This window comes from Talaromyces rugulosus, chromosome III, assembly GCF_013368755.1.
Source record: "Talaromyces rugulosus chromosome III, complete sequence".
Taxonomy (NCBI): Eukaryota; Fungi; Ascomycota; class Eurotiomycetes; order Eurotiales; family Trichocomaceae; genus Talaromyces; species Talaromyces rugulosus.
Genome location: NC_049563.1, coordinates 3,757,103 through 3,782,617, shown reverse-complemented (window position 1 = coordinate 3,782,617; position 25,515 = coordinate 3,757,103). Strand labels below are relative to the sequence as shown.

Sequence of the window (25,515 nt, the reverse complement as noted above, 5' to 3'; positions counted from 1 at the left end):
ATATTAAAGTAAAGCTATATTTTTTACCTAAAATATAACTTATTTCTTAATCTTGAATTTCTAATAGATCTTTCTCTAGTTATAACGTATTTTATAACCCCCGTCGGCCACATAAGCCATCTCGGCCACCCCCTCAATTTTCTCCCACTTTCCACCCTACACATATTTGAAAATCGCACCAACACAGCAATATGCCTCGGAACGCTGCAAAAAATCCCTCAAACGATGAGGGTAGACTTCAGCTTGCTGTAAACGCGTTAAAAAAAGGCCAAATCACCAGTGTGCGCGAAGCGGCGCGCCTTTTCAACGTTCCAAGATCGACGCTTCAAGATAGATATAGCGGTTGCTTTCAACGCTCATATAAGCGTGCCCATAACACCAAATTATCAGAAACCAAGGAAATATCACTTCGCGAGTAGATTATTTCTATAGATAAGCGTGGCTGCCCTGTTAGGCCTTCGATAGTAGAGCTTATGGCCAATTGCTTGCTTGCTAAACACAATTCTATTGATTTACCACCTACTGTTGGTAAATGCTGGGTGAATAATTATTTAAGACGCTAGCAAGACCTTAAGACTCGTTACATTCGCAAATATAACTATGAGCGCGCTTTATGCAAGGATCTAATAATTATAAGTGGCTTTTTTGACGATTTTATATACGCTTTTACCAAGTATAGGATTGTTGAAGATGACATTTGGAATTTTGACGAGACTGGGTTCGCTATAGGGATTATTTCTACTGTAAAAGTTGTATGCAGCTCTAATTATAAAGAAAAACCTTGTCTGGTGCAGCCTAGGAATTGGGAATAGGTCACAGCTATAGAATGTGTAAGTATACGTAGAATCGCGTTACCCTTACTTATTATATTGAAGTCAGTCAATAAGCTACTTGACTGATATAATTTATCCTGTTTATTCCCTGATTGATTAATTACTAAGTCGCCAAACGGTTAGACGTCTGACAAACTTGGGATTGAATGGCTTCAAAAGATTTTTAACCTTTGTATAAGACTGATTATAACTGGAAGGTACTGCATGCTGGTTCTTGATGGCTATAGCAGTCATTTTATACCTTTATTCAATCAGTACTACACCTAGAATAATATTATTCCTATATATATACTGCTACACTCGTCTCATCTGCTTCAGCTGCTTGATATAGGTGTTTTTACAGTTCTTAAGCGATTATATAGACATGCAGTCGAAAACCGGATGCGCTGTAGCGTCAACCATATCAATAAAGACAATTTTTTGATGATATATTTGGAAATTTGAGATAAAGCCTATTCCATACAAAATATTAAAAGCAGCTTTACAGCAACTGGTATTTCTCCATTCAACCCAGAACATGTACTATCGAAGCTTGATATTTAATTGTGAACACCTACCCCCCCTAATATAGCCCATTCTAGTGCAAATTAGTCCTTAAAAACACTAAAAAATGTCAAAAATTTGGCCTACCAGGCGAGGACGATAGATTGATTTATAAGACAATGTCTTACTAATTCAAATTCATCCACCAGGCGCGCGTTAGACTAGTTAATAAAAGGATGCTCTTTAGTGATGAATTCTGCTACTATTCTGGCACAAAAAAACCACAATCTACAAGCAGCGAACTATTACCAGAAGTAAAAACGTACAACAAGAAATTGTCCAATTGACCGATTAGGGATTTTGACAGTCTCTGAGGGTCGTGAAATCGCTGCAGCAGCGTTAACAGCCTAGGAAGCTCTACAACTTCCTAATCCAGAAGTGGCTTCGGGGGCACGCAGGCGCGCACCGCGGACCTGTTCTAATTGTAAACAAATCGGGCATATTCGCACGTACTGTCCAAACAATTTGACATAGAAATTATATAGTAATTCTGATTATTTATTCCATTTTTGTCGATATAATAATTTTTTGTGGGGCGGGTGGCCGAGATGGCTTATGTGGCCGACGGGGGTTATAAAATACGTTAGTACTTTACTTATACTTTTTTAGCTTCTTTTAAGTATTCCTGAATATTTATTTATTTAGTATAGAGCTTTTCTATTTAGTCTATAGTATGTGGCTTTTAATCTTTTAGATTTAAAGGAATATTTTTAGAAATATTTATTCTTAGGTCTCTTTAGAATTCTATAAAGGTTTCTATTAAAGATTACTCTGTGATACTATACTAATTATTATTATATATATTCTATATTAGTAGAATTTATTATAGTTAGTCTATCTGTTTATATTATTATTATTATTATTTAATCAAATTTAACGTCTATACCGAGCCCTAGGCTATGACAGACAGCGATTCGTGTGGATTAGGCCTGCTTATAGGGGTTGCCCCCCATAAGCCGGTGCCTCTACCCCCATTGGATCCAGGCTTTCAAGGTATCTTGCACTTTCCTCACCCCATGCCGCTTATATGCGCAGGACGATTCGGGGGCTTATAGTGGGTGGCAACCACTACCCCCTCCTTATGGCCACTAATGTTACGGGCTAGGTCCCGTCTTACTGGCCTTATATAGGTCCAGGAATTGAGTAGATTTGAACGTAAGAAAGAGAAGGAAAAGGTTCGCAGGGGTTCGTATTATTGAATGTCGATATAGGCGAGTGTGGATCTTGGGGGCGCTCTAATGAATTTGGTGTAGCGTTAGGGAGTTTTTCTATAGTGAACTAGGTATAGACTAGATGTAGTTATTCTATAAGAGTAAAGCCTGAGTATTCTAGGGGCTAAGATCCTAATATTATTTCCTTCCTTCAGCAAGGATATTATAGTGTTAAAACCAGTGGTTGAGTGCTTTAATATCTTCTATAGACCGGATAGATTCCTATATAGGTCGCGTATATCTGGTCTAATAAATAAGGTATTGCTTTATATATCTGCGGTCCTGATATATAGTCTGTTTGTCGAGTATATTATTGACTAGATATTCTTTATTGCCTTTTACTAGGTGCACTGATGGCTAGTAATTGTGTTAGGTCTATAAAGAGAGCAGATGTATGCCTATAAGGCGGAGGAGTGTTATATGAAAAACATCATAAATAATTCTAGAGACATTGAGTTGATATATATAGGATCCTATTTTCTCTAGTATAGTATATTTTGTATATTAGGTATCTAGCTTCTTTAAAGGTTATTCAGTCTGAATGTTTTAAAGATCTAATTATATCTTCTGTCCTACTTTATACTCTAGAGAAGTCTCTTAGTAATAGTTTATACTATCTTCTATTCGTTACTATGTTGAGACAAGCTCAGTCTATATTATATTAAAGGCCTGCCGTAGCTTAGTAACTATATTATTTGTATATTTGGTAGTGGGTCTTTGCTGTTTAGATATGGAGATAGCTTTATCTAACTAGAATGATTTAACATTGTATTTATAGGTTAGGAAGAAAGAGCTAATACTAGTTACAGTAGCATCGCGCCTATTTATTACAAATTACATAATTGTGGTTAGTGGGCTCTAATTAGTTTAGAGATAGATATAGAAGTTCCATAGGTATTCTTCTACCATAGAGTTAATATGTTCTATCTATTTATTAGTTTAGAGATAATATATGGTTGATAATTGTCTTATAATCTTTAGATATTCACATATATTTTTCTAAAGATCATTAACAAATTGCATGTCTTGATCTGATATAATGCTGCTAGGTGGCCTATGTTCGTGTATAAATTGGTTAATGAACTTTGATATTACTGTTTTAGTATCTATGTGTTTGTATAGTACCAATATAATTCCTTTTTCTAGTTGGTCAATGATTACCATGAGATTTGTATTTCTATTAGATATTAGGAGTTTCTTTATAAAATCTATACTAATATCTTGCTATATTCGCAAGGGAATAAGGAGTGGTTTTAATAACTTTTATTGGTGTTGTCTTTATATAGTATTTGTACTATATTTATTATAGTTATTTATGAATCTTTAGATATCTTTAGATAGGTTTAGCTAATATAGTTATTGGGCTATAATGGTATAGATTATGTTTTAGCCTAGGTGTTTAGTGAAATAGGAGTTATGCATATCTTATATAATATGAGTGTGGAGTGGTTTACTGTTTAGTATCTATTATTGGTTTTAAAATAGTAATTAGTCCATTGTATTAATTATACATTTGGATACTATAGTATAAAGTTGTAGATTTTAAGGAAACTGTAGGAGCTTCTAGTATATAGCCTCTTTGATTTGTTTATAATTTTTATTTTTAGCTTTAGCTAGTTGTTATTGTTCTCTAATTGATATTAAGTGCTTTATATGGATAGCGTGGATATAGGATTTAGATGTGGTATTTAATAAGTAACCCTGGGGAGATTGTTCTAGATAGTCTTTCTGTACCTTGTTAGGGTTGATAAGATGTTTATTTCGGTATACTAGGCGTTCATTATCAATCTTATTAGGTATATCTTGCGAGTGTTGTGATAGTATATTAAGTCTGGCAGCTAGTCGCTTTGGCTGGTATTAGAGCTTATAGTTGAAGTATGAGAGTATATTGGTCTATCTTATTTATTTTTTATTCAACTATTGGAGCTATATGAAGTATTTAAGATTCTGGTAGTTAGTTAGGATAGTAAACTCTTTAATGCTAATTAGTTCAGGTTTCTATTGCTTTAAATACATTATTATCGCTAATAGCTCTTTATTATAGATCTCATAATTGCACTCCGTGGGTATACACTTTTAGGAGAAGTAGGCACAGGTTTGTAGGAGTCCTTTATTATTATATTGTAATAATATCCCCTCTATGATATATTCTAAAGAGTTGGTTTCTATGATTGTATCCTGCTTGGGGTTGAATTGCACTAATATTGGGTTGCTTATAAATATTTGTTTTAGTTGTTTGAAGGCTTTATTAATGGCCTTGGTCTAAATAAAGATAGTTCTTTTTTTAGTTAGTTCTATTAGTGAATAGATTATATTAGAATATCTTTAGATAAACTGTTAGTAGAAATTTATAAATCCTAGGAATGATTATATATCTTTCACATATATTAGGACTTTCTATTCTAAAATAGTAGAGACTTTTGTGGGGTCTATTTGGATTCTTTTTCCAGCTTCTAATATGAATCTGAGGTATTTTGTTGTCTGTATTTTGAATTTGTATTTATTGATATCTAGTTGTAGTCCTATAGTATATAGATATTTTAGCATCCTTATTATCTGTTTCTGATGGTGCGCGCGGCTACCTTCTATAAAGATAAATATATTGTCTAGATAGATAGATATAAAGTTGTTTAGAAACTTATAAAGGGTCTAATTAATATATCATTAAAATATGCTTAGCATATTAATAAAGCCAAAAGATATTACTAACTATTTATAGAGTCTAAATCTAATTTAGAAAGCTATCTTCTACTTATCTCCTTCAGCGATGCGTATCTTATAGAAGGCTGTTGTAATATCAAGCTTTATAAACCATCAGGCTTTAGATATTCGTTATAGGGTTTCATGTATTAATGGTAGTAGATATTAGTCTTTTTTTGTTATAGCATTGAGCGCCTAATAATTAACGTAGAAGCATAATTTTTCTCTAGGTTTCTTTATAAACAGTACTAATGCTACAGTAGGTGAGTTATTTATATATATGAAGTCCTTCAACAGTAAGTTGTGGAGAGTTTTCTATAGGACTAGCAGTTCTTTCTATAATATGTTATAGAGAGGGCTTTATGGTATCTCTGGCTTATATCCCTTCGTGTTGGCGTTAATTAGTTTAATTTAATAGTTAATATTCAGATATGATAATAGTAGCTTGTCAGCTTTCTTTGGATTAAATAGTTCTAGGAACTTATGGTAATACTTAGATAGCTTATTCCCTGGATCTATCTATAGTTTCGAAGCCAGAGCTTTCTTAATATCCTGTATAGAGACTACAAATATATCGATCTCCTTTTTCCTACTTCACATCCTTTTCAAAATATTCACTGCAGCTGCACCGATCTATCAAAAAGCGTACTCAGATTATAACAGGTTCTTTTTATCAACAGATATTCTGTTCCTGAATTCCAGTCAGCCTCCAGCAGCGTCAATTCTTACATATTAGTGTTTTATCCATAGAAGACCCAATATCATATCATATTCGCACTTCGGAACCACATAGAAGTAGGCTTTCTCCTGTATATTTCTCCTGATATCTAATGTCACGCATGCAATTTCTTTGATATATTGAGGTGCCGAATCATCATATCTCTTAATAGGTCTAGGTTTAATAGCGCTACAATTCAGCTTTTTCTTTCGAGCGAAGGTCTCTTTGATGATCCCATAGGTAAGGTACCCACTATCAATTAAAGCATTGGCATTAGTTCTACGGTCTAACTATATGTCTATATTGAATGGGGGTCTATCAAACCTTCTAACCATCTTCTTAAAATTCTCAAAGTCACGAGCTGTTTTGCATTTTAGCTCCTATAGGTGACTTTGTGCAGGAGCTATTCTTTTAATTTTAATATGCTATCTAAGCCTGTATTAGATTTGGTTTCATTCTTCTTTACTTTAGTATTAGATATTCTTATGAACGTATCGTGTTTCTTCTTACTATGGTTCCTTAGAGATAGCGTCTGATAGAGCGGCATAGATTTAGGGCAGTATTAGACAATATAATCTGGTTTTCTATATTAAAAACAGTTATCTATTCTGATAGTATTAATTAGTAGACCTATAGATGTCTAATCTATAACTTGGGATTGTCCTCTATTAAGAGAGGTTCTTTTTGTAAATAGATAGAAAGTGTTCTGTTTATATTAGGACTGGATATTATTAATCTTTTTTAGCTTTTTAAGATTGTTTATTACTTGGTATAAATGTTTATAGAAAGCTTTATACTACTTTAGTATATTGTTTCTGATAGTTGCACGCCTTATTTCTTGGTTAATTACAGTTTTTAGTTATAAGATTTTTATATTGTTAGTCTATGATTGACTTTCTGTAAGAAGTAATTGTGAGGATATTATATAGAGAGCAGGCAAGAGTTGGATTCGATAGTAAAGCTATGGTTCGCTAGGTAGTCAAACTGATTGCTGACCTTCGGCAACCCCTGTGCGAAGGTCAGTATATATATGCCGCTTCATTAGTGGCTTGGCAACCCTCTGTGAGGCTAGTGTAGCGAGGTGCGGCATCTGGTGCGTCCCGAAGGTCTCACGGCCTCACATTACCCCCCCTTTTCTTAGAAGCTGCGCCGGTGTTCTTCGCGCAGGTTCTTGTAGGAGGTGTAAATAAGCTCAGGCGCCGTTGTTACGGGGACCAGCGCGTGTGGTGTGTGGACCCACCCACGCGTGTTGTTGATATATCGTTTGTGGGTCGGGCCGTCGTTTGTTTCTTCTTCCTCACCACCAAACAGTCTATCGCGCTGCTGCCGACCCTGTGCTTGTCCCCCCTGCTCTCTCGTTCGTTTGTGCTGTCCGAACGTAAGTGATATGTCCTCTGCTGGTTGTCTCATGTCGATTGCGATGCCTGTTCGAACGTTTGCTCGGTTCGTTGTTCGCTGACGGTTTGCAGAATGGCTCCAAAAAAGAAGACCCCCCGCCGCCTCCCAGCTACTTCGCTGATCACCTCGTCCTCTGGCGGGGATATCTCTGCGTCGGGCCGTACCCGGCCAACACGTACTGCTGGTGGTGTGGCCGCTGGTGCGCTGCGGTCTGCAGTGCAGAAGAAATCGTCGAAGAAGTCACCCTCGAAGAAGGGCAAGTCCGCCGCTGCTCCCCCCTCTGCGAAGAAGCGCGTGCGCTCCCCCTCCCCTGCCAATGCCGATGGGGACGACGTCGAGGACGAAGACGACGACGATGATGAAGACGACGAAGCCGATGCTGCGCCGCCCAGCACGCCGACCCCCTCGCCCCGTCGCAGGCCTCGTGCGCGTCTCCTGGAGGCGCATTTCCTGCCTTGCCAGCGGTGCCTGCGGTCGTTGGGCCGCGACCCTGACCTGGAGTGCCCCGGCCCCGGCGACGAACCCTGCCCCCGGTGCAAGGGGTTGAAAAAGTCTGCGGCCGAGTGCTGCCCGGTGAGTTCCCCTTTCGCCTATGTGTTTCCGCAGGTGTTGACGTTCGCTAGGTTCCCGCGGAGCAGCTCGACCAGGCTGCCGCGACCGTGGAACTGGTGGCGACCCGTGCTGCCGGTTGGGAGGATGCCGTCAAGGCATTGGACATGGCGATGCGTCGTCGGTCTGATCCTCGTTCGGCTAAGCCCCCAACCGGTGTGGGTAGTTCTGCTCCTGCTGCGGCGACGCAGGGTGATTCGCCCGCCGTTATGACGGCGGATCCCCCGGCTGCTGCCCAGCAGTCCATGAGCCGATACCCTGCCCCCTTCGGCGGCCCCATGTTGGGTGTTGCTGCCCCGTATGGGCCGACTATGTCGCCCTACATGCAGCGCGGGTTACCCGCCCCTGGTTACAGGGAACCCTTTGGTGGTTATGGCGCCGGGTTCGATCCCGAACTCGCGCGCCTGCTGGCTGGGGTGCACGAGGCAACTCGCGCCCTTGGTGACTACCTCCACTATCGGGGGTATGTCTGAAAAATTCCTTCTTGTGCGGCGATGCCGCGGCCTTCGGGCCTGAATTGAAATGTGTTTGCTTGCCCTTCGGGGCTTTTTATGAATATCCTGGTGTTCTGGTGCGGTGCCCTGCGGGGCTTATGTTTAGATACCCCTGGGTGGTTCGGGTTCGTTTTGTTCTTTGTCTTTTTTGCGCAGCATGCGCGGCCTTCGGGCCCTCAATGGAAAGTCCCTTTCGTTCCTCTTCCCTTTAGTTCGCTGGCGTAGTTCCAACGTAGTTTGCCCTTCGGCTTTCTTTTGCAGATAGACGTCAAGGGCTTCGGTTTCTCCGACAGTTTCTTCTGGTTCCCAGGTGGCTTCCTCAATCGGCCACCCTTTCCATTGGACCATATATTCCGTTCCCCTGCCTCTCTTCCGGTCCCGAACTATTCCTTGAATAGTATACTCAGGTTCGCCATCTACTAGTACCGGTCCTGGAGAAGTATGGTTCCCAGCGTTGGTGTAGTGCGGCTCCAGTAGAGAGACATGGAAAACTGGATGGATTCCTCTATATCTTGGAGTAAGGTCAAGTTTGTATGCGTTTGACCCCCATGTATCTACTATTCGGAATGGGCCTAGATATCTATCGGCTAGTTTTTCATTATATCGGAGCGAAGCTATATTCTTTGCCCGAAGCATGACTTGTTCTCCGATTTTGAATTCCCGATGAATCTTTCCCCGGTTATAGTACTTCGCTTGTGCTTCCTTAGCTTCTTCCAAGCGTTCCCGAATGTTTGCCCGTTTGGTACGGAGCTCTTCTATCCGGTTTATGGCACGTGGCTCCCAATCCTTCGGACTTGAGGGAGCGTCCTTGGGAACATCTATTCTCAGGTCTCCCTGGAATCCCATGAGGGTTTCCATTGGAGATTGCCCTGTGACACTATGCCGACTGTTGTTGTACACATTCTGCGCCAGTGGGATCCACCGTGGCCAGTCCGTCTGCTCATAGTTCGCGTAGCATCGGAGGAAGTGTTCCACCGTCTGATTCTGGCGCTCCGTCTGTCCATCCGTTTGTGGATGGGCTGTCGTCGACAGTTTCCGGGTTATCCCCAGGTAGAAGCACATGGTTTGCCAGAATTCGCTGGTGAACAGCTTATCCCGATCTGAGACGATATACTGCGGGAAGGTAATCCACTGCACTAGGTTCTCTAGGAGTAGCTTCGCTAGTCCTTCGGCCGATAACGCTTTCTGCGTCGGCAAGTAGATAGTGTATTTTGAGAATGGGTCGACGATGACCAGTATAGCGTCAACCGTCGCTCCCTGCCATCCCGCAGGTGGCAATCCTGTTATAAAGTCCATGGTTACCGTTTCAAACGGTTCCGATGGAACTGGCAACGGCTTGAGTAGCCCATACTGCCGGTGCCTGTGTACCTTGACCCGTTGGCAGGTAGAACAGGTTCGGATGTAGTAGTCTACGTCGGCTTCTAATGCCGGCCAATAGTATTTCCGACGGATAGCCGCTACAGTGCGGGCTTTTCCGAAATGGCCTCCCTGCGCATCGTCATGGTTATTCTTCATGATTTCCGACTGCAAGGCCTTATCGGGTGGCACATATGCGGCCCCCTTGTACCGGAGAAGATCACGCTCCCCGATACTCCATACCGAACCCTCGGCCTGTCCCGCACGGAGTTCTTTCGACTTCTTCCATACAAAGGCGTCCCCTTGTTGGCATTTTCGAAGGAGACTCTCCATGTCGGGTTTCATTTCTGAATAGGCCGTCTCAGTCCTCATAGCTTCGGTCGCTAGGGACCGTGGCACCAGGAGTTCTAGACCCCCTGTATCGCCAGCGGTGGTGTTCTCATCCGCAGGGGCATTCCCCTCTTCGGGCCTGCGGGCATTTTCTTCGTCGACGGTAAAAGACGTCCCCTGAGCCTTCCGTACTTGCGCCAGCACATTCGCAGATAATTCTTGGTTATGTGGGGAGATTAGGTTTTGTTCTTGTTTCCCAAAGTAACCCCTTCGCAGCTTTTCCTGCAGGGTCGGGAGCGTCGTTGTGTCTTCTTCAACACTGTCCATATAGTCCGGACGACGACTTGGCGCATCTGCGGGGTTCTTTGAACCCGGGCGGTATTCTATATTAAAATCAAATGCCGATAGATATTCTGCCCATCGGGCCTGACGCCTGCTGAGTTCCTTAGTGGTAGCGAAGTACCGCAGGTTACTGTGATCTGTCAGGACCCTAATTGTATGTCGGCTACCTTCTAGGTATTGCCGCCAGTGCTTGAAAGCTTCTACTACCGCTAGAAGTTCCGAATCATGCACTTCATAGCGCACCTCTGGTCCCTTGAGCTTCCGGGACCAGAAGGCTATCGGATGCCATTGGGAATCCTCAAACAGCTGAGTGATTACCGCTCCTAGGGCTCCGCCCGAAGCATCTGTTTCTATGCGAATCGGGAGCGCTGGGTCATAATGTCTTAGCACAGGTTCGCACTGGAACGCTTGCTTCAAGCTCAAGAAGGATTCTCTGGCTTCCGAGGTTATATTAAATCCTTGGATGGCGCTGCCCTTTCGGCTATTGCGCTTTGTTCTCCCCGCAGGACCCTTGGTCACCTCGGATAGCGGCGCTGACATGCGCGAGAACTGATGTATGAAATTACGGTAGAAATTTGCAAACCCCAAGAACGACTGGACCTCCTTAACCGTCCGCGGTTCGGGCCATTCTGCGATGGTACGAACCCGGTCCGGGTCCATCGTTATTCCTTGTGGGCTTATAATGAACCCAAGATATTCTATGGTGTCCACTCCGAAGCTACACTTGCTTCGCTTGCAGTATAAGCTATGGCTTCTCAATCGGCTCATAACTTCCCGCACCTGGGCTTCATGTACCTGCAGGTCGGCTGAATATATGACTATATCGTCTAGATATACTACCACACAGGTGTCCAATAGGTTCGACATTGCCTTATTGACATATGCCTGGAATGTGGCCGGTGCATTTGCAAGGCCGAATGGCATCACCTGGTATTCGAAGTGGCCATAACGGGTTCGGAAAGCGGTCTTCCACTCGTCCCCCGTTCGGATTCTGATACGATGGTATGCATCTTTCAGATCCAGCTTGGTAAAATACTTCGCGCCAGCAAAGCGGTCCAACGTCTCTCGGACCAGGGGAATTGGGTAACGGTTCTTTACCGTGATTGCATTAAGTCCCCGATAGTCTACGCACAGTCGGAGCTCACCATCTTTTTTCGGTACGAAAAGGATAGGGGCTCCTGCTGGGCTTTTGGATGGTTTAATCCAACCTTTTTCCTGTGCTTTACTCAGGTAGTTCTTTAGGACCTCACGTTCGGTTTCCGTGAGCCCGTATATAGGTTTGTAAGGGGGAGCTGTCCCCGGTTCTAAGTCTATAGCATGGTCATGCTCCGCATGTTCGGGCAGCATACCGGCAGCTCTCTCTGAGAATACATCCGCATAGTCGGATAGATAATCTGGCAGTCGAAGCTCATCCGTTCCAGACATCTCTGTGTCCGACGGTGCTTCCCAGATGCGCGCCCCGTCATCCCCTTGCGGGATACGAGCGGCATATAAGCGCAAGCCCAATTCTGGTGCGTCTTGGGGGTCTATCCAGTATGCCGCGCACCCGGCTACCAGGCTTTCGTATGCTTCATGGGGAGACATAGTCTCTATCCCTTCGGCCAACGCACGGTCCCGGTATCTAAACCGCCCTGCGACCCAATCTATGTCGGGATTTGTCTTTTTTAACCAGGGCATACCGAGGATTATGTCATATCCATCGATATCCACTGTATAAAGGGGGTGCCCGCTCATTCGGGTCAGCCCCTCGGAGTCCGTGACTCTTATATCTGTGTGGCGTTGCCCGTACGTTCGGACAACTCGCCCGTCAATGGCTTTTACTAGCCTGGGGGCTTTTCCAGTAGTCCCGGTGAACTTCTCAGCGAGTTCCCGGCTTACGAAATTGCCCTGGGCACCACTATCAATAAGGGTCCGCACCTTCGCGGTTCCCAGTAGCTTGGGGAGTTCTGTTTCTATTATCAACAGTTGCTCTTCCCCCATATCCCCCTCATGGGCTATCCCCAGCGCGGCCGCTACATGCAAGCACCGGGGTCCTAGTTTTTTGACGGTTCGGACGCCTTTCGCGCTTCATCGAACCCCTTTTTGTAGCATTCCCTTTCCCAGTGTCCTACCTTGCCACAATAGTTGCAGGTGGACCCGGTCCGATCCCCTTTAGGCTTCCCACGTTCCTTTCCCTTCGGGTTTCCGCCACTGCTTCTGCCCGCAGCGGCCTCGTCCCTTCGGGGGAACTGGTCATCCTTCCCACGTTTGTCCATGGGGGGTCTCGCTCCAGCGCGGCGATGGTTCGGGGCTGCCCGGTATTCGTTACCGCTGCTGCCGTGACCATCCCGCCGTCGGGAATTTCTTGTCTTTTGACGTTCGGGCATGGCATCTTCCAGCTTCTGCAGGAATTGCACGGTGCCCTCGTACGTTCGGGGTTTCTCTGGATACTTCTGCGACTCATCTTGGATGGGCCGCAGGACCTTTACCATGAGAAGCTTCATACGCTGTTCCTCGCTATACTGCATGTCCATCTGGTCTTCGAGGGTTCGCAGGTAGCGGGCAAATTCCCATACCGATTGACCCTCCAACTGCCTGGCATCATTATGATCTCGTGTGGCAGCAATGCGAAGGAGCTCAGGATCATGAAACAGTCGCCGCAGGTGCGCTTTGAAGTCTTCCCAAGTGATAGGTTCTGGTTCCTTCTCCTTCCGGTACATATTGAAGTTGAGAAATTGCTTGGAGCTCAGGTTGTCCGAAGCTTCGCCAACTTTATGGTGTGGATATTGGCTATACCACTCTGGATATCTACCGAACCATGATTCCGCACGTCCTATGAATGTCTCGAGTTCGGTCAGGGATTTCCCACTGTAGGGGTCCTTCATTTTGAATCTCGAGGGGCGCTTCTCCGCAGGAATCGTATCGGTTCGGGGTCTCTTTTCCCCATGAGCGCTGCTGTCGGGGGTTCCGGTGTCTTGGTTCTCGTGCGCCGGTGCGCCACGTAGCTGCGCTCGGGTTTGTAGGATCTGCCGTTTCAGGTTCGCGATATGGAGCTCTTGGTCTAGCTGGGTTTTCATGGCTTCGAGTTCTTCCATCGACATGTCCTCCAGTTCCTGTTCCGGGGGTGGCCGCACCATCCCTAGGTCCAGGTCTTCACTGGTGGGGTGATTCCCTTCCAGTTCTACCGCCGGTTCTTCCCTATTACCATGTCCATCCAGTGTTTCCGACATGCTGGGTTGGATTTCTGCCGCCGGTACGGAACGTTCGGTGGTATCAGTGGGAATAGGGGTGCTCCTGGTAGTAACCATAATTCCGAAACTTGCTAGCCCTCTTCCCGAAGGTAAAGAGCAATCAGAATGTGAGGATATTATATAGAGAGCAGGCAAGAGTTGGATTCGATAGTAAAGCTATGGTTCGCTAGGTAGTCAAACTGATTGCTGACCTTCGGCAACCCCTGTGCGAAGGTCAGTATATATATGCCGCTTCATTAGTGGCTTGGCAACCCTCTGTGAGGCTAGTGTAGCGAGGTGCGGCATCTGGTGCGTCCCGAAGGTCTCACGGCCTCACAGTAATATCTGTTTAAATTCGCTAATAAAGTTCTAGAAAGGGGTGCGTTTCTGTTATATATGGTTAAGTTCAAGGTTTGTCTTCTCTATAAGTTGATAATCTTCAAACAGTATATTAAAGTGTGTAAAGAAAGCTTCTAGTATAGTAAGAATAACTATATTTATATTTCTATGAAGCTGTATCTAGAGATAGATCTTTATCTAGATCTTTTTTATTAACTATTTATAGGCATACTACAGTTGCTTGTATAGTCCTTTGATCGCTGATATATTGACTGTTAATTTTGTATATAGAATTGTTATGAACTGTATATATTATAAATAATCAGAGTTATTATATTTATTAGGATAGTTAAGGGAGTAATATGGTTTGTTTGTACTGTATATAGAGATTACCAATGATGTGGCATCAGTAGGGATCTTAGGTATAGGTGGTTCAGTTATATTATTAACTTATTCTTCAATATGTAATAGATAAATAGATATATTTATTAGAAGAAGTTCTATTTATTATATTTATTCTAATAACAGCTAGTTTAGTTCCAAAGATATGCCTTTTTGGTCCGGGCTATCCCTCAGTGGGCTATTCGTTATAATAGAGAAATTTCTTAATACTTAATTCAGTTGTTAAGGAGTGGTGATATAATAATTCAATCCTCTGAATAAGGAGAGTTGGTATGGTTTTTAAAGGCTTAACTCAAACAAATAAAGAGTAATCGTATAGCTTAACCCTTTGGATAAAGAAAGTGGCGCGTTTTTAACCCTTTAAATAGAGAAGAGGGATGAGATATTTAAATCTAATATTACAGGCTAGATCCCATTTTACTGGCCTTATATAGGTCTAGGAATTAAGTAGATTCAAATGTGAGAAAGAGAAGGAAAAAGTTCATAGAAGTTTATATTATTGAATGTTGATACAGGTAAGTGTGGGTCCTAGGGGCGCCCTAATGAATCTGGTGTAGCGTTAGGGGGTTCTTCTATAGTGAATCAGGTGCGGACCAGGTGCGGTTATTCTATGAGAGCGAAGCCTGAGTATCCCAGGGGCTAAGACCCTAACAACTAACGTTTGGGCGTTGCCTACAATAGCGGGCCGCCCCTGCCCGCTGTTCTTATCTATAGAAGTATTCCCTTTTTTAGACCTATAGGTATTTTCTTTATTAATAGTAAAAAATATCCTCTGAACCTTCTATACTTATATCAATACATTTATAAATAATTCTTAGTTATATAAAAAGATTAGATTTTATTTTTATTTTCTAAAATAACCTCTTTATAGCTTTTTTTATAAAATTAAAAGCGTTATTATATCTTCTTTAATACTATCTATATAGTCTAGATAATGACTTAGTATATCTATGGGGTTTTTTAAATCTAGATAGTATTCTATATTAAAATTAAATACTGATAGATATTCTATCTATTGGATCTGATATTTACTAAGTTTTTTAGTAGTAGTGAAGTACTGTAAATTACTATAATCTATCAGAATCTTAATTATATATTAGCTACTTTCTAGATATTGCTATCAGTATTTAAAAGTTTCTATTACTACTAGAAATTCTAAATTATATATTTTATAGTATATTTTTAATCCCTTAAGCTTCTAGGACTAGAAAGCTATTAGATACTATTAGGAATTTTTAAATAGCTAAGTAATTACTGCTTCTAGGGCTCTATTTAAAGTATCTGTTTTTATATGAATTAAGAGCGCTAGGTTATAATATTTTAGTATAGATTTATATTAGAATACTCTGTCTGTCATAGCCTAGGGCTCGGTATAGACGTTAAATTTGATTAAATAAATAAATAAATATATGTGAGGCCGTGAGACCTTCGGGACGCACCAGATGCCGCACCTCGCTACACTAGCCTCACAGAGGGTTGCCAAGCCACTAATGAAGCGGCATATATATATACTGACCTTCGCACAGGGGTTGCCGAAGGTCAGCAATCAGTTTGACTACCTAGCGAACCATAGCTTTACTATCGAATCCAACTCTTGCCTGCTCTCTATATAATATCCTCACATTCTGATTGCTCTTTACCTTCGGGAAGAGGGCTAGCAAGTTTCGGAATTATGGTTACTACCAGGAGCACCCCTATTCCCACTGATACCACCGAACGTTCCGTACCGGCGGCAGAAATCCAACCCAGCATGTCGGAAACACTGGATGGACATGGTAATAGGGAAGAACCGGCGGTAGAACTGGAAGGGAATCACCCCACCAGTGAAGACCTGGACCTAGGGATGGTGCGGCCACCCCCGGAACAGGAACTGGAGGACATGTCGATGGAAGAACTCGAAGCCATGAAAACCCAGCTAGACCAAGAGCTCCATATCGCGAACCTGAAACGGCAGATCCTACAAACCCGAGCGCAGCTACGTGGCGCACCGGCGCACGAGAACCAAGACACCGGAACCCCCGACAGCAGCGCTCATGGGGAAAAGAGACCCCGAACCGATACGATTCCTGCGGAGAAGCGCCCCTCGAGATTCAAAATGAAGGACCCCTACAGTGGGAAATCCCTGACCGAACTCGAGACATTCATAGGACGTGCGGAATCATGGTTCGGTAGATATCCAGAGTGGTATAGCCAATATCCACACCATAAAGTTGGCGAAGCTTCGGACAACCTGAGCTCCAAGCAATTTCTCAACTTCAATATGTACCGGAAGGAGAAGGAACCAGAACCTATCACTTGGGAAGACTTCAAAGCGCACCTGCGGCGACTGTTTCATGATCCTGAGCTCCTTCGCATTGCTGCCACACGAGATCATAATGATGCCAGGCAGTTGGAGGGTCAATCGGTATGGGAATTTGCCCGCTACCTGCGAACCCTCGAAGACCAGATGGACATGCAGTATAGCGAGGAACAGCGTATGAAGCTTCTCATGGTAAAGGTCCTGCGGCCCATCCAAGATGAGTCGCAGAAGTATCCAGAGAAACCCCGAACGTACGAGGGCACCGTGCAATTCCTGCAGAAGCTGGAAGATGCCATGCCCGAACGTCAAAAGACAAGAAATTCCCGACGGCGGGATGGTCACGGCAGCAGCGGTAACGAATACCGGGCAGCCCCGAACCATCGCCGCGCTGGAGCGAGACCCCCCATGGACAAACGTGGGAAGGATGACCAGTTCCCCCGAAGGGACGAGGCCGCTGCGGGCAGAAGCAGTGGCGGAAACCCGAAGGGAAAGGAACGTGGGAAGCCTAAAGGGGATCGGACCGGGTCCACCTGCAACTATTGTGGCAAGGTAGGACACTGGGAAAGGGAATGCTACAAAAAGGGGTTCGATGAAGCGCGAAAGGCGTCCGAACCGTCAAAAAACTAGGACCCCGGTGCTTGCATGTAGCGGCCGCGCTGGGGATAGCCCATGAGGGGGATATGGGGGAAGAGCAACTGTTGATAATAGAAACAGAACTCCCCAAGCTACTGGGAACCGCGAAGGTGCGGACCCTTATTGATAGTGGTGCCCAGGGCAATTTCGTAAGCCGGGAACTCGCTGAGAAGTTCACCGGGACTACTGGAAAAGCCCCCAGGCTAGTAAAAGCCATTGACGGGCGAGTTGTCCGAACGTACGGGCAACGCCACACAGATATAAGAGTCACGGACTCCGAGGGGCTGACCCGAATGAGCGGGCACCCCCTTTATACAGTGGATATCGATGGATATGACATAATCCTCGGTATGCCCTGGTTAAAAAAGACAAATCCCGACATAGATTGGGTCGCAGGGCGGTTTAGATACCGGGACCGTGCGTTGGCCGAAGGGATAGAGACTATGTCTCCCCATGAAGCATACGAAAGCCTGGTAGCCGGGTGCGCGGCATACTGGATAGACCCCCAAGACGCACCAGAATTGGGCTTGCGCTTATATGCCGCTCGTATCCCGCAAGGGGATGACGGGGCGCGCATCTGGGAAGCACCGTCGGACACAGAGATGTCTGGAACGGATGAGCTTCGACTGCCAGATTATCTATCCGACTATGCGGATGTATTCTCAGAGAGAGCTGCCGGTATGCTGCCCGAACATGCGGAGCATGACCATGCTATAGACTTAGAACCGGGGACAGCTCCCCCTTACAAACCTATATACGGGCTCACGGAAACCGAACGTGAGGTCCTAAAGAACTACCTGAGTAAAGCACAGGAAAAAGGTTGGATTAAACCATCCAAAAGCCCAGCAGGAGCCCCTATCCTTTTCGTACCGAAAAAAGATGGTGAGCTCCGACTGTGCGTAGACTATCGGGGACTTAATGCAATCACGGTAAAGAACCGTTACCCAATTCCCCTGGTCCGAGAGACGTTGGACCGCTTTGCTGGCGCGAAGTATTTTACCAAGCTGGATCTGAAAGATGCATACCATCGTATCAGAATCCGAACGGGGGACGAGTGGAAGACCGCTTTCCGAACCCGTTATGGCCACTTCGAATACCAGGTGATGCCATTCGGCCTTGCAAATGCACCGGCCACATTCCAGGCATATGTCAATAAGGCAATGTCGAACCTATTGGACACCTGTGTGGTAGTATATCTAGACGATATAGTCATATATTCAGCCGACCTGCAGGTACATGAAGCCCAGGTGCGGGAAGTTATGAGCCGATTGAGAAGCCATAGCTTATACTGCAAGCGAAGCAAGTGTAGCTTCGGAGTGGACACCATAGAATATCTTGGGTTCATTATAAGCCCACAAGGAATAACGATGGACCCGGACCGGGTTCGTACCATCGCAGAATGGCCCGAACCGCGGACGGTTAAGGAGGTCCAGTCGTTCTTGGGGTTTGCAAATTTCTACCGTAATTTCATACATCAGTTCTCGCGCATGTCAGCGCCGCTATCCGAGGTGACCAAGGGTCCTGCGGGGAGAACAAAGCGCAATAGCCGAAAGGGCAGCGCCATCCAAGGATTTAATATAACCTCGGAAGCCAGAGAATCCTTCTTGAGCTTGAAGCAAGCGTTCCAGTGCGAACCTGTGCTAAGACATTATGACCCAGCGCTCCCGATTCGCATAGAAACAGATGCTTCGGGCGGAGCCCTAGGAGCGGTAATCACTCAGCTGTTTGAGGATTCCCAATGGCATCCGATAGCCTTCTGGTCCCGGAAGCTCAAGGGACCAGAGGTGCGCTATGAAGTGCATGATTCGGAACTTCTAGCGGTAGTAGAAGCTTTCAAGCACTGGCGGCAATACCTAGAAGGTAGCCGACATACAATTAGGGTCCTGACAGATCACAGTAACCTGCGGTACTTCGCTACCACTAAGGAACTCAGCAGGCGTCAGGCCCGATGGGCAGAATATCTATCGGCATTTGATTTTAATATAGAATACCGCCCGGGTTCAAAGAACCCCGCAGATGCGCCAAGTCGTCGTCCGGACTATATGGACAGTGTTGAAGAAGACACAACGACGCTCCCGACCCTGCAGGAAAAGCTGCGAAGGGGTTACTTTGGGAAACAAGAACAAAACCTAATCTCCCCACATAACCAAGAATTATCTGCGAATGTGCTGGCGCAAGTACGGAAGGCTCAGGGGACGTCTTTTACCGTCGACGAAGAAAATGCCCGCAGGCCCGAAGAGGGGAATGCCCCTGCGGATGAGAACACCACCGCTGGCGATACAGGGGGTCTAGAACTCCTGGTGCCACGGTCCCTAGCGACCGAAGCTATGAGGACTGAGACGGCCTATTCAGAAATGAAACCCGACATGGAGAGTCTCCTTCGAACATGCCAACAAGGGGACGCCTTTGTATGGAAGAAGTCGAAAGAACTCCGTGCGGGACAGGCCGAGGGTTCGGTATGGAGTATCGGGGAGCGTGATCTTCTCCGGTACAAGGGGGCCGCATATGTGCCACCCGATAAGGCCTTGCAGTCGGAAATCATGAAGAATAACCATGACGATGCGCAGGGAGGCCATTTCGGAAAAGCCCGCACTGTAGCGGCTATCCGTCGGAAATACTATTGGCCGGCATTAGAAGCCGACGTAGACTACTACATCCGAACCTGTTCTACCTGCCAACGGGTCAAGGTACACAGGCACCGGCAGTATGGGCTACTCAAGCCGTTGCCAGTTCCATCAGAACCGTTTGAAACGGTAACCATGGACTTTATAACAGGATTGCCACCTGCGGGATGGCAGGGAGCGACGGTTGACGCTATACTGGTCATCGTCGACCCATTCTCAAAATACACTATCTACTTGCCGACGCAGAAAGCGTTATCGGCCGAAGGACTAGCGAAGCTACTCCTAGAGAACCTAGTGCAGTGGATTACCTTCCCGCAGTATATCGTCTCAGATCGGGATAAGCTGTTCACCAGCGAATTCTGGCAAACCATGTGCTTCTACCTGGGGATAACCCGGAAACTGTCGACGACAGCCCATCCACAAACGGATGGACAGACGGAGCGCCAGAACCAGACGGTGGAACACTTCCTCCGATGCTACGCGAACTATGAGCAGACGGACTGGCCACGGTGGATCCCACTGGCGCAGAATGTGTACAACAACAGTCGGCATAGTGTCACAGGGCAATCTCCAATGGAAACCCTCATGGGATTCCAGGGAGACCTGAGAATAGATGTTCCCAAGGACGCTCCCTCAAGTCCGAAGGATTGGGAGCCACGTGCCATAAACCGGATAGAAGAGCTCCGTACCAAACGGGCAAACATTCGGGAACGCTTGGAAGAAGCTAAGGAAGCACAAGCGAAGTACTATAACCGGGGAAAGATTCATCGGGAATTCAAAATCGGAGAACAAGTCATGCTTCGGGCAAAGAATATAGCTTCGCTCCGATATAATGAAAAACTAGCCGATAGATATCTAGGCCCATTCCGAATAGTAGATACATGGGGGTCAAACGCATACAAACTTGACCTTACTCCAAGATATAGAGGAATCCATCCAGTTTTCCATGTCTCTCTACTGGAGCCGCACTACACCAACGCTGGGAACCATACTTCTCCAGGACCGGTACTAGTAGATGGCGAACCTGAGTATACTATTCAAGGAATAGTTCGGGACCGGAAGAGAGGCAGGGGAACGGAATATATGGTCCAATGGAAAGGGTGGCCGATTGAGGAAGCCACCTGGGAACCAGAAGAAACTGTCGGAGAAACCGAAGCCCTTGACGTCTATCTGCAAAAGAAAGCCGAAGGGCAAACTACGTTGGAACTACGCCAGCGAACTAAAGGGAAGAGGAACGAAAGGGACTTTCCATTGAGGGCCCGAAGGCCGCGCATGCTGCGCAAAAAAGACAAAGAACAAAACGAACCCGAACCACCCAGGGGTATCTAAACATAAGCCCCGCAGGGCACCGCACCAGAACACCAGGATATTCATAAAAAGCCCCGAAGGGCAAGCAAACACATTTCAATTCAGGCCCGAAGGCCGCGGCATCGCCGCACAAGAAGGAATTTTTCAGACATACCCCCGATAGTGGAGGTAGTCACCAAGGGCGCGAGTTGCCTCGTGCACCCCAGCCAGCAGGCGCGCGAGTTCGGGATCGAACCCGGCGCCATAACCACCAAAGGGTTCCCTGTAACCAGGGGCGGGTAACCCGCGCTGCATGTAGGGCGACATAGTCGGCCCATACGGGGCAGCAACACCCAACATGGGGCCGCCGAAGGGGGCAGGGTATCGGCTCATGGACTGCTGGGCAGCAGCCGGGGGATCCGCCGTCATAACGGCGGGCGAATCACCCTGCGTCGCCGCAGCAGGAGCAGAACTACCCACACCGGTTGGGGGCTTAGCCGAACGAGGATCAGACCGACGACGCATCGCCATGTCCAATGCCTTGACGGCATCCTCCCAACCGGCAGCACGGGTCGCCACCAGTTCCACGGTCGCGGCAGCCTGGTCGAGCTGCTCCGCGGGAACCTAGCGAACGTCAACACCTGCGGAAACACATAGGCGAAAGGGGAACTCACCGGGCAGCACTCGGCCGCAGACTTTTTCAACCCCTTGCACCGGGGGCAGGGTTCGTCGCCGGGGCCGGGGCACTCCAGGTCAGGGTCGCGGCCCAACGACCGCAGGCACCGCTGGCAAGGCAGGAAATGCGCCTCCAGGAGACGCGCACGAGGCCTGCGACGGGGCGAGGGGGTCGGCGTGCTGGGCGGCGCAGCATCGGCTTCGTCGTCTTCATCATCGTCGTCGTCTTCGTCCTCGACGTCGTCCCCATCGGCATTGGCAGGGGAGGGGGAGCGCACGCGCTTCTTCGCAGAGGGGGGAGCAGCGGCGGACTTGCCCTTCTTCGAGGGTGACTTCTTCGACGATTTCTTCTGCACTGCAGACCGCAGCGCACCAGCGGCCACACCACCAGCAGTACGTGTTGGCCGGGTACGGCCCGACGCAGAGATATCCCCGCCAGAGGACGAGGTGATCAGCGAAGTAGCTGGGAGGCGGCGGGGGGTCTTCTTTTTTGGAGCCATTCTGCAAACCGTCAGCGAACAACGAACCGAGCAAACGTTCGAACAGGCATCGCAATCGACATGAGACAACCAGCAGAGGACATATCACTTACGTTCGGACAGCACAAACGAACGAGAGAGCAGGGGGGACAAGCACAGGGTCGGCAGCAGCGCGATAGACTGTTTGGTGGTGAGGAAGAAGAAACAAACGACGGCCCGACCCACAAACGATATATCAACAACACGCGTGGGTGGGTCCACACACCACACGCGCTGGTCCCCGTAACAACGGCGCCTGAGCTTATTTACACCTCCTACAAGAACCTGCGCGAAGAACACCGGCGCAGCTTCTAAGAAAAGGGGGGGTAATGTGAGGCCGTGAGACCTTCGGGACGCACCAGATGCCGCACCTCGCTACACTAGCCTCACAGAGGGTTGCCAAGCCACTAATGAAGCGGCATATATATACTGACCTTCGCACAGGGGTTGCCGAAGGTCAGCAATCAGTTTGACTACCTAGCGAACCATAGCTTTACTATCGAATCCAACTCTTGCCTGCTCTCTATATAATATCCTCACAATATATTAGAATACTTATTTTAAGCTTAAGAAAGATTCTTTGGCTTTTAAGGTTATATTAAATTCTTAGATAGTACTATCTTTTCAGCTATTATATTTTATTCTTTCTATAGGATCCTTGGTTATTTTAGATAGTGGTACTGATATATATAAGAACTGATGTATAAAATTATAGTAGAAATTTATAAACTTTAAAAATAACTGGACCTTTTTAACTATCTATAGTTTAGGCTATTCTGTAATAGTATAAATCTAGTCTAGGTCTATTATTATTCTTTATAGGTTTATAATGAATCTAAGATATTTTATAGTATTTATTCTGAAGCTATACTTACTTCGCTTACAGTATAAGCTATAGCTTTTTAATTAATTTATAATTTCCTGTATCTAGGCTTTATGTGTCTATAGATTGGTTGAATATATAATTATATTATTTAGATATACTACTATATAGGTATTTAATAGATTTCATATTGCTTTATTAATATATATCTAGAATGTGGCTGGTATATTTATAAAGCTGAATAGTTTTATCTAGTATTTAAAATAGCTATAATAGGTTTAGAAAGTGGTCTTTTATTTGTCCTTTATTTAGATTCTGATATAATAATATACATCTTTCAGATCTAGCTTAGTAAAATATTTTATATCAGTAAAGTGGTTTAATATCTCTTAGATTAGAAGAATTAGGTAATAGTTTTTTATTATAATTATATTAAGTCTCTGATAATCTATATATAGTTGAAATTTACTATCTTTTTTTGGTATAAAAAGGATAGAGGCTCTTATTAGGCTTTTAGATAATTTAATTTAATTTTTTTCCTATGCTTTACTTAGGTAGTTCTTTAGAACCTTATATTCAGTTTCTATGAGTCTATATATAGGTTTATAAGTCGAAGCTGTTTTTAGTTCTAAGTCTATAGTATAGTTATATTTTATATATTTAGATAGCATACTGATAGCTTTTTCTGAGAATATATCTATATAGTTAAATAGATAATCTGGTAGTTAAAGCTTATTTATTCTAAATATCTCTGTATCTGATAGTATTTCTTAGATATATATTCTATTATTCCCTTATAGAATACAAGTAATATATGTATAAACCTAATTTTAGTATATTTTGAAGGTCTATCCAGTATATTGTGTATCTGGTTATTAGGCTTTTATATGCTTTATAAGGAGATATAGTCTCTATTTTTTTAATTAATATATAGTCTTGGTATCTAAACCGTCTTATAATCTAATTTATATTGAGATTTATTTTTTTTAACTAGAGTATATTGAGGATTATGTTATATCTATTAATATTTATTATATAAAAGAGATACTTGTTTATTTAGGTTAGTCTTTTAGAATCTATAATTTTTATATCTATGTGATATTGTCTGTATATTTAGACAACTTATCTGTTAATAGCTTTTACTAGCTTAGAGGCTTTTTTAATAGTCTTAATAAACTTCTTAGTGAGTCCCTGGCTTATGAAATTATTCTAGGTATTACTATTAATAAGAGTCTATATCTTCACAGTTCTTAGTAGCTTAGAGAGTTCTATTTCTATTATTAATAGTTGCTTTTTTTTTATATCTCTTTTATAAGCTATTTTTAGTATAGCTGCTATATGTAAGCACTAGAGTTTTAGTTTTTTAATAGTTTAGATATCTTTTATACTTTATTAAATCTTTTTTTATAGTATTCTTTTTTTTAGTATCTTATCTTACTATAATAATTATAAATAGACCTGGTCTAATCTTTTTTAGACTTTTTATATTCTTTTTTTTTTAGGTTTCTATCACTGCTTCTATCTATAGTAGCCTTATCTTTTGAAAAGAACTGGTTATCCTTTCTATATTTATCTATAGAGGGTCTTATTCTAGCATAGTAATAGTTTAGAGCTGTCTAGTATTTATTACTGCTGCTATTATAATTATTCTACTATTAGGAATTTTTTGTTTTTTAATATTTAGGCATAGTATTTTCTAGTTTCTATAGGAATTATATGGTGTCCTTATATATTTAAGATTTCTCTAGATATTTCTATAACTTATCTTAGATGGGCTATAGGATTTTTATTATAAAAAGTTTTATATACTGTTCCTTACTATATTATATATCTATTTAGTCTTTAAGAATTTATAGGTAACAGGTAAATTCCTATATTAATTAATTTCTCAATTATTTAATATCATTATAATCTTATTGTGAGGATATTATATAGAGAGCAGGCAAGAGTTGGATTCAATAGTAAAGCTATGGTTCGCTAGGTAGTCAAACTGATTACTGACCTTTGGCAACCCCTGTGTGAAGGTTAGAATATATATACTACTTCATTAGTGGCTTGGCAACTCTTTATGAGGTTAGTATAGCAAGATACAGTATCTAATATATTTTAAAGATTTTATAGCCTTATATTACCTTTTCTTTTCTAAGAAGCTGCGCTAGTAATCTTTATATA

At 44.1% G+C, this 25,515-nt stretch overlaps 7 protein-coding genes across 7 annotated transcripts; 3 read left to right on the top strand and 4 right to left on the bottom strand.

Annotated features, from left to right (window-relative positions):
• Positions 1 to 7,142: 7,142 nt before the first annotated feature.
• On the bottom strand, positions 7,143 to 7,415 carry TRUGW13939_06112 (uncharacterized protein; the record flags this gene model as incomplete). Its single annotated transcript, XM_035489269.1, has 1 exon — positions 7,143 to 7,415. The coding sequence occupies one exon, from the start codon at positions 7,413 to 7,415 to the stop codon at positions 7,143 to 7,145; it is 273 nt and encodes a 90-aa protein (XP_035345162.1).
• Positions 7,416 to 7,475: 60 nt separating this feature from the next.
• On the top strand, positions 7,476 to 8,485 carry TRUGW13939_06111 (uncharacterized protein; the record flags this gene model as incomplete). Its single annotated transcript, XM_035489268.1, has 2 exons — positions 7,476 to 7,976; positions 8,027 to 8,485. The coding sequence occupies 2 exons, from the start codon at positions 7,476 to 7,478 to the stop codon at positions 8,483 to 8,485; spliced, it is 960 nt and encodes a 319-aa protein (XP_035345161.1).
• A 123-nt stretch (positions 8,486 to 8,608) lies between these two features.
• TRUGW13939_06110 (uncharacterized protein) lies at positions 8,609 to 12,514 on the bottom strand (the record flags this gene model as incomplete). The annotated part of the gene is made up of 1 exon (XM_035489267.1): positions 8,609 to 12,514. One exon carries the CDS (start codon positions 12,512 to 12,514, stop codon positions 8,609 to 8,611), a length of 3,906 nt encoding a protein of 1,301 aa, XP_035345160.1.
• Positions 12,515 to 12,567: 53 nt separating this feature from the next.
• Positions 12,568 to 13,743, bottom strand: TRUGW13939_06109 (uncharacterized protein; the record flags this gene model as incomplete). The annotated part of the gene is made up of 1 exon (XM_035489266.1): positions 12,568 to 13,743. One exon carries the CDS (start codon positions 13,741 to 13,743, stop codon positions 12,568 to 12,570), a length of 1,176 nt encoding a protein of 391 aa, XP_035345159.1.
• Positions 13,744 to 16,234: 2,491 nt separating this feature from the next.
• TRUGW13939_06108 (uncharacterized protein) lies at positions 16,235 to 17,410 on the top strand (the record flags this gene model as incomplete). The annotated part of the gene is made up of 1 exon (XM_035489265.1): positions 16,235 to 17,410. One exon carries the CDS (start codon positions 16,235 to 16,237, stop codon positions 17,408 to 17,410), a length of 1,176 nt encoding a protein of 391 aa, XP_035345158.1.
• Positions 17,411 to 17,463: 53 nt separating this feature from the next.
• On the top strand, positions 17,464 to 21,369 carry TRUGW13939_06107 (uncharacterized protein; the record flags this gene model as incomplete). Its single annotated transcript, XM_035489264.1, has 1 exon — positions 17,464 to 21,369. The coding sequence occupies one exon, from the start codon at positions 17,464 to 17,466 to the stop codon at positions 21,367 to 21,369; it is 3,906 nt and encodes a 1,301-aa protein (XP_035345157.1).
• Positions 21,370 to 21,492: 123 nt separating this feature from the next.
• TRUGW13939_06106 (uncharacterized protein) lies at positions 21,493 to 22,502 on the bottom strand (the record flags this gene model as incomplete). The annotated part of the gene is made up of 2 exons (XM_035489263.1): positions 21,493 to 21,951; positions 22,002 to 22,502. 2 exons carry the CDS (start codon positions 22,500 to 22,502, stop codon positions 21,493 to 21,495), a joined length of 960 nt encoding a protein of 319 aa, XP_035345156.1.
• Positions 22,503 to 25,515: the final 3,013 nt, after the last annotated feature.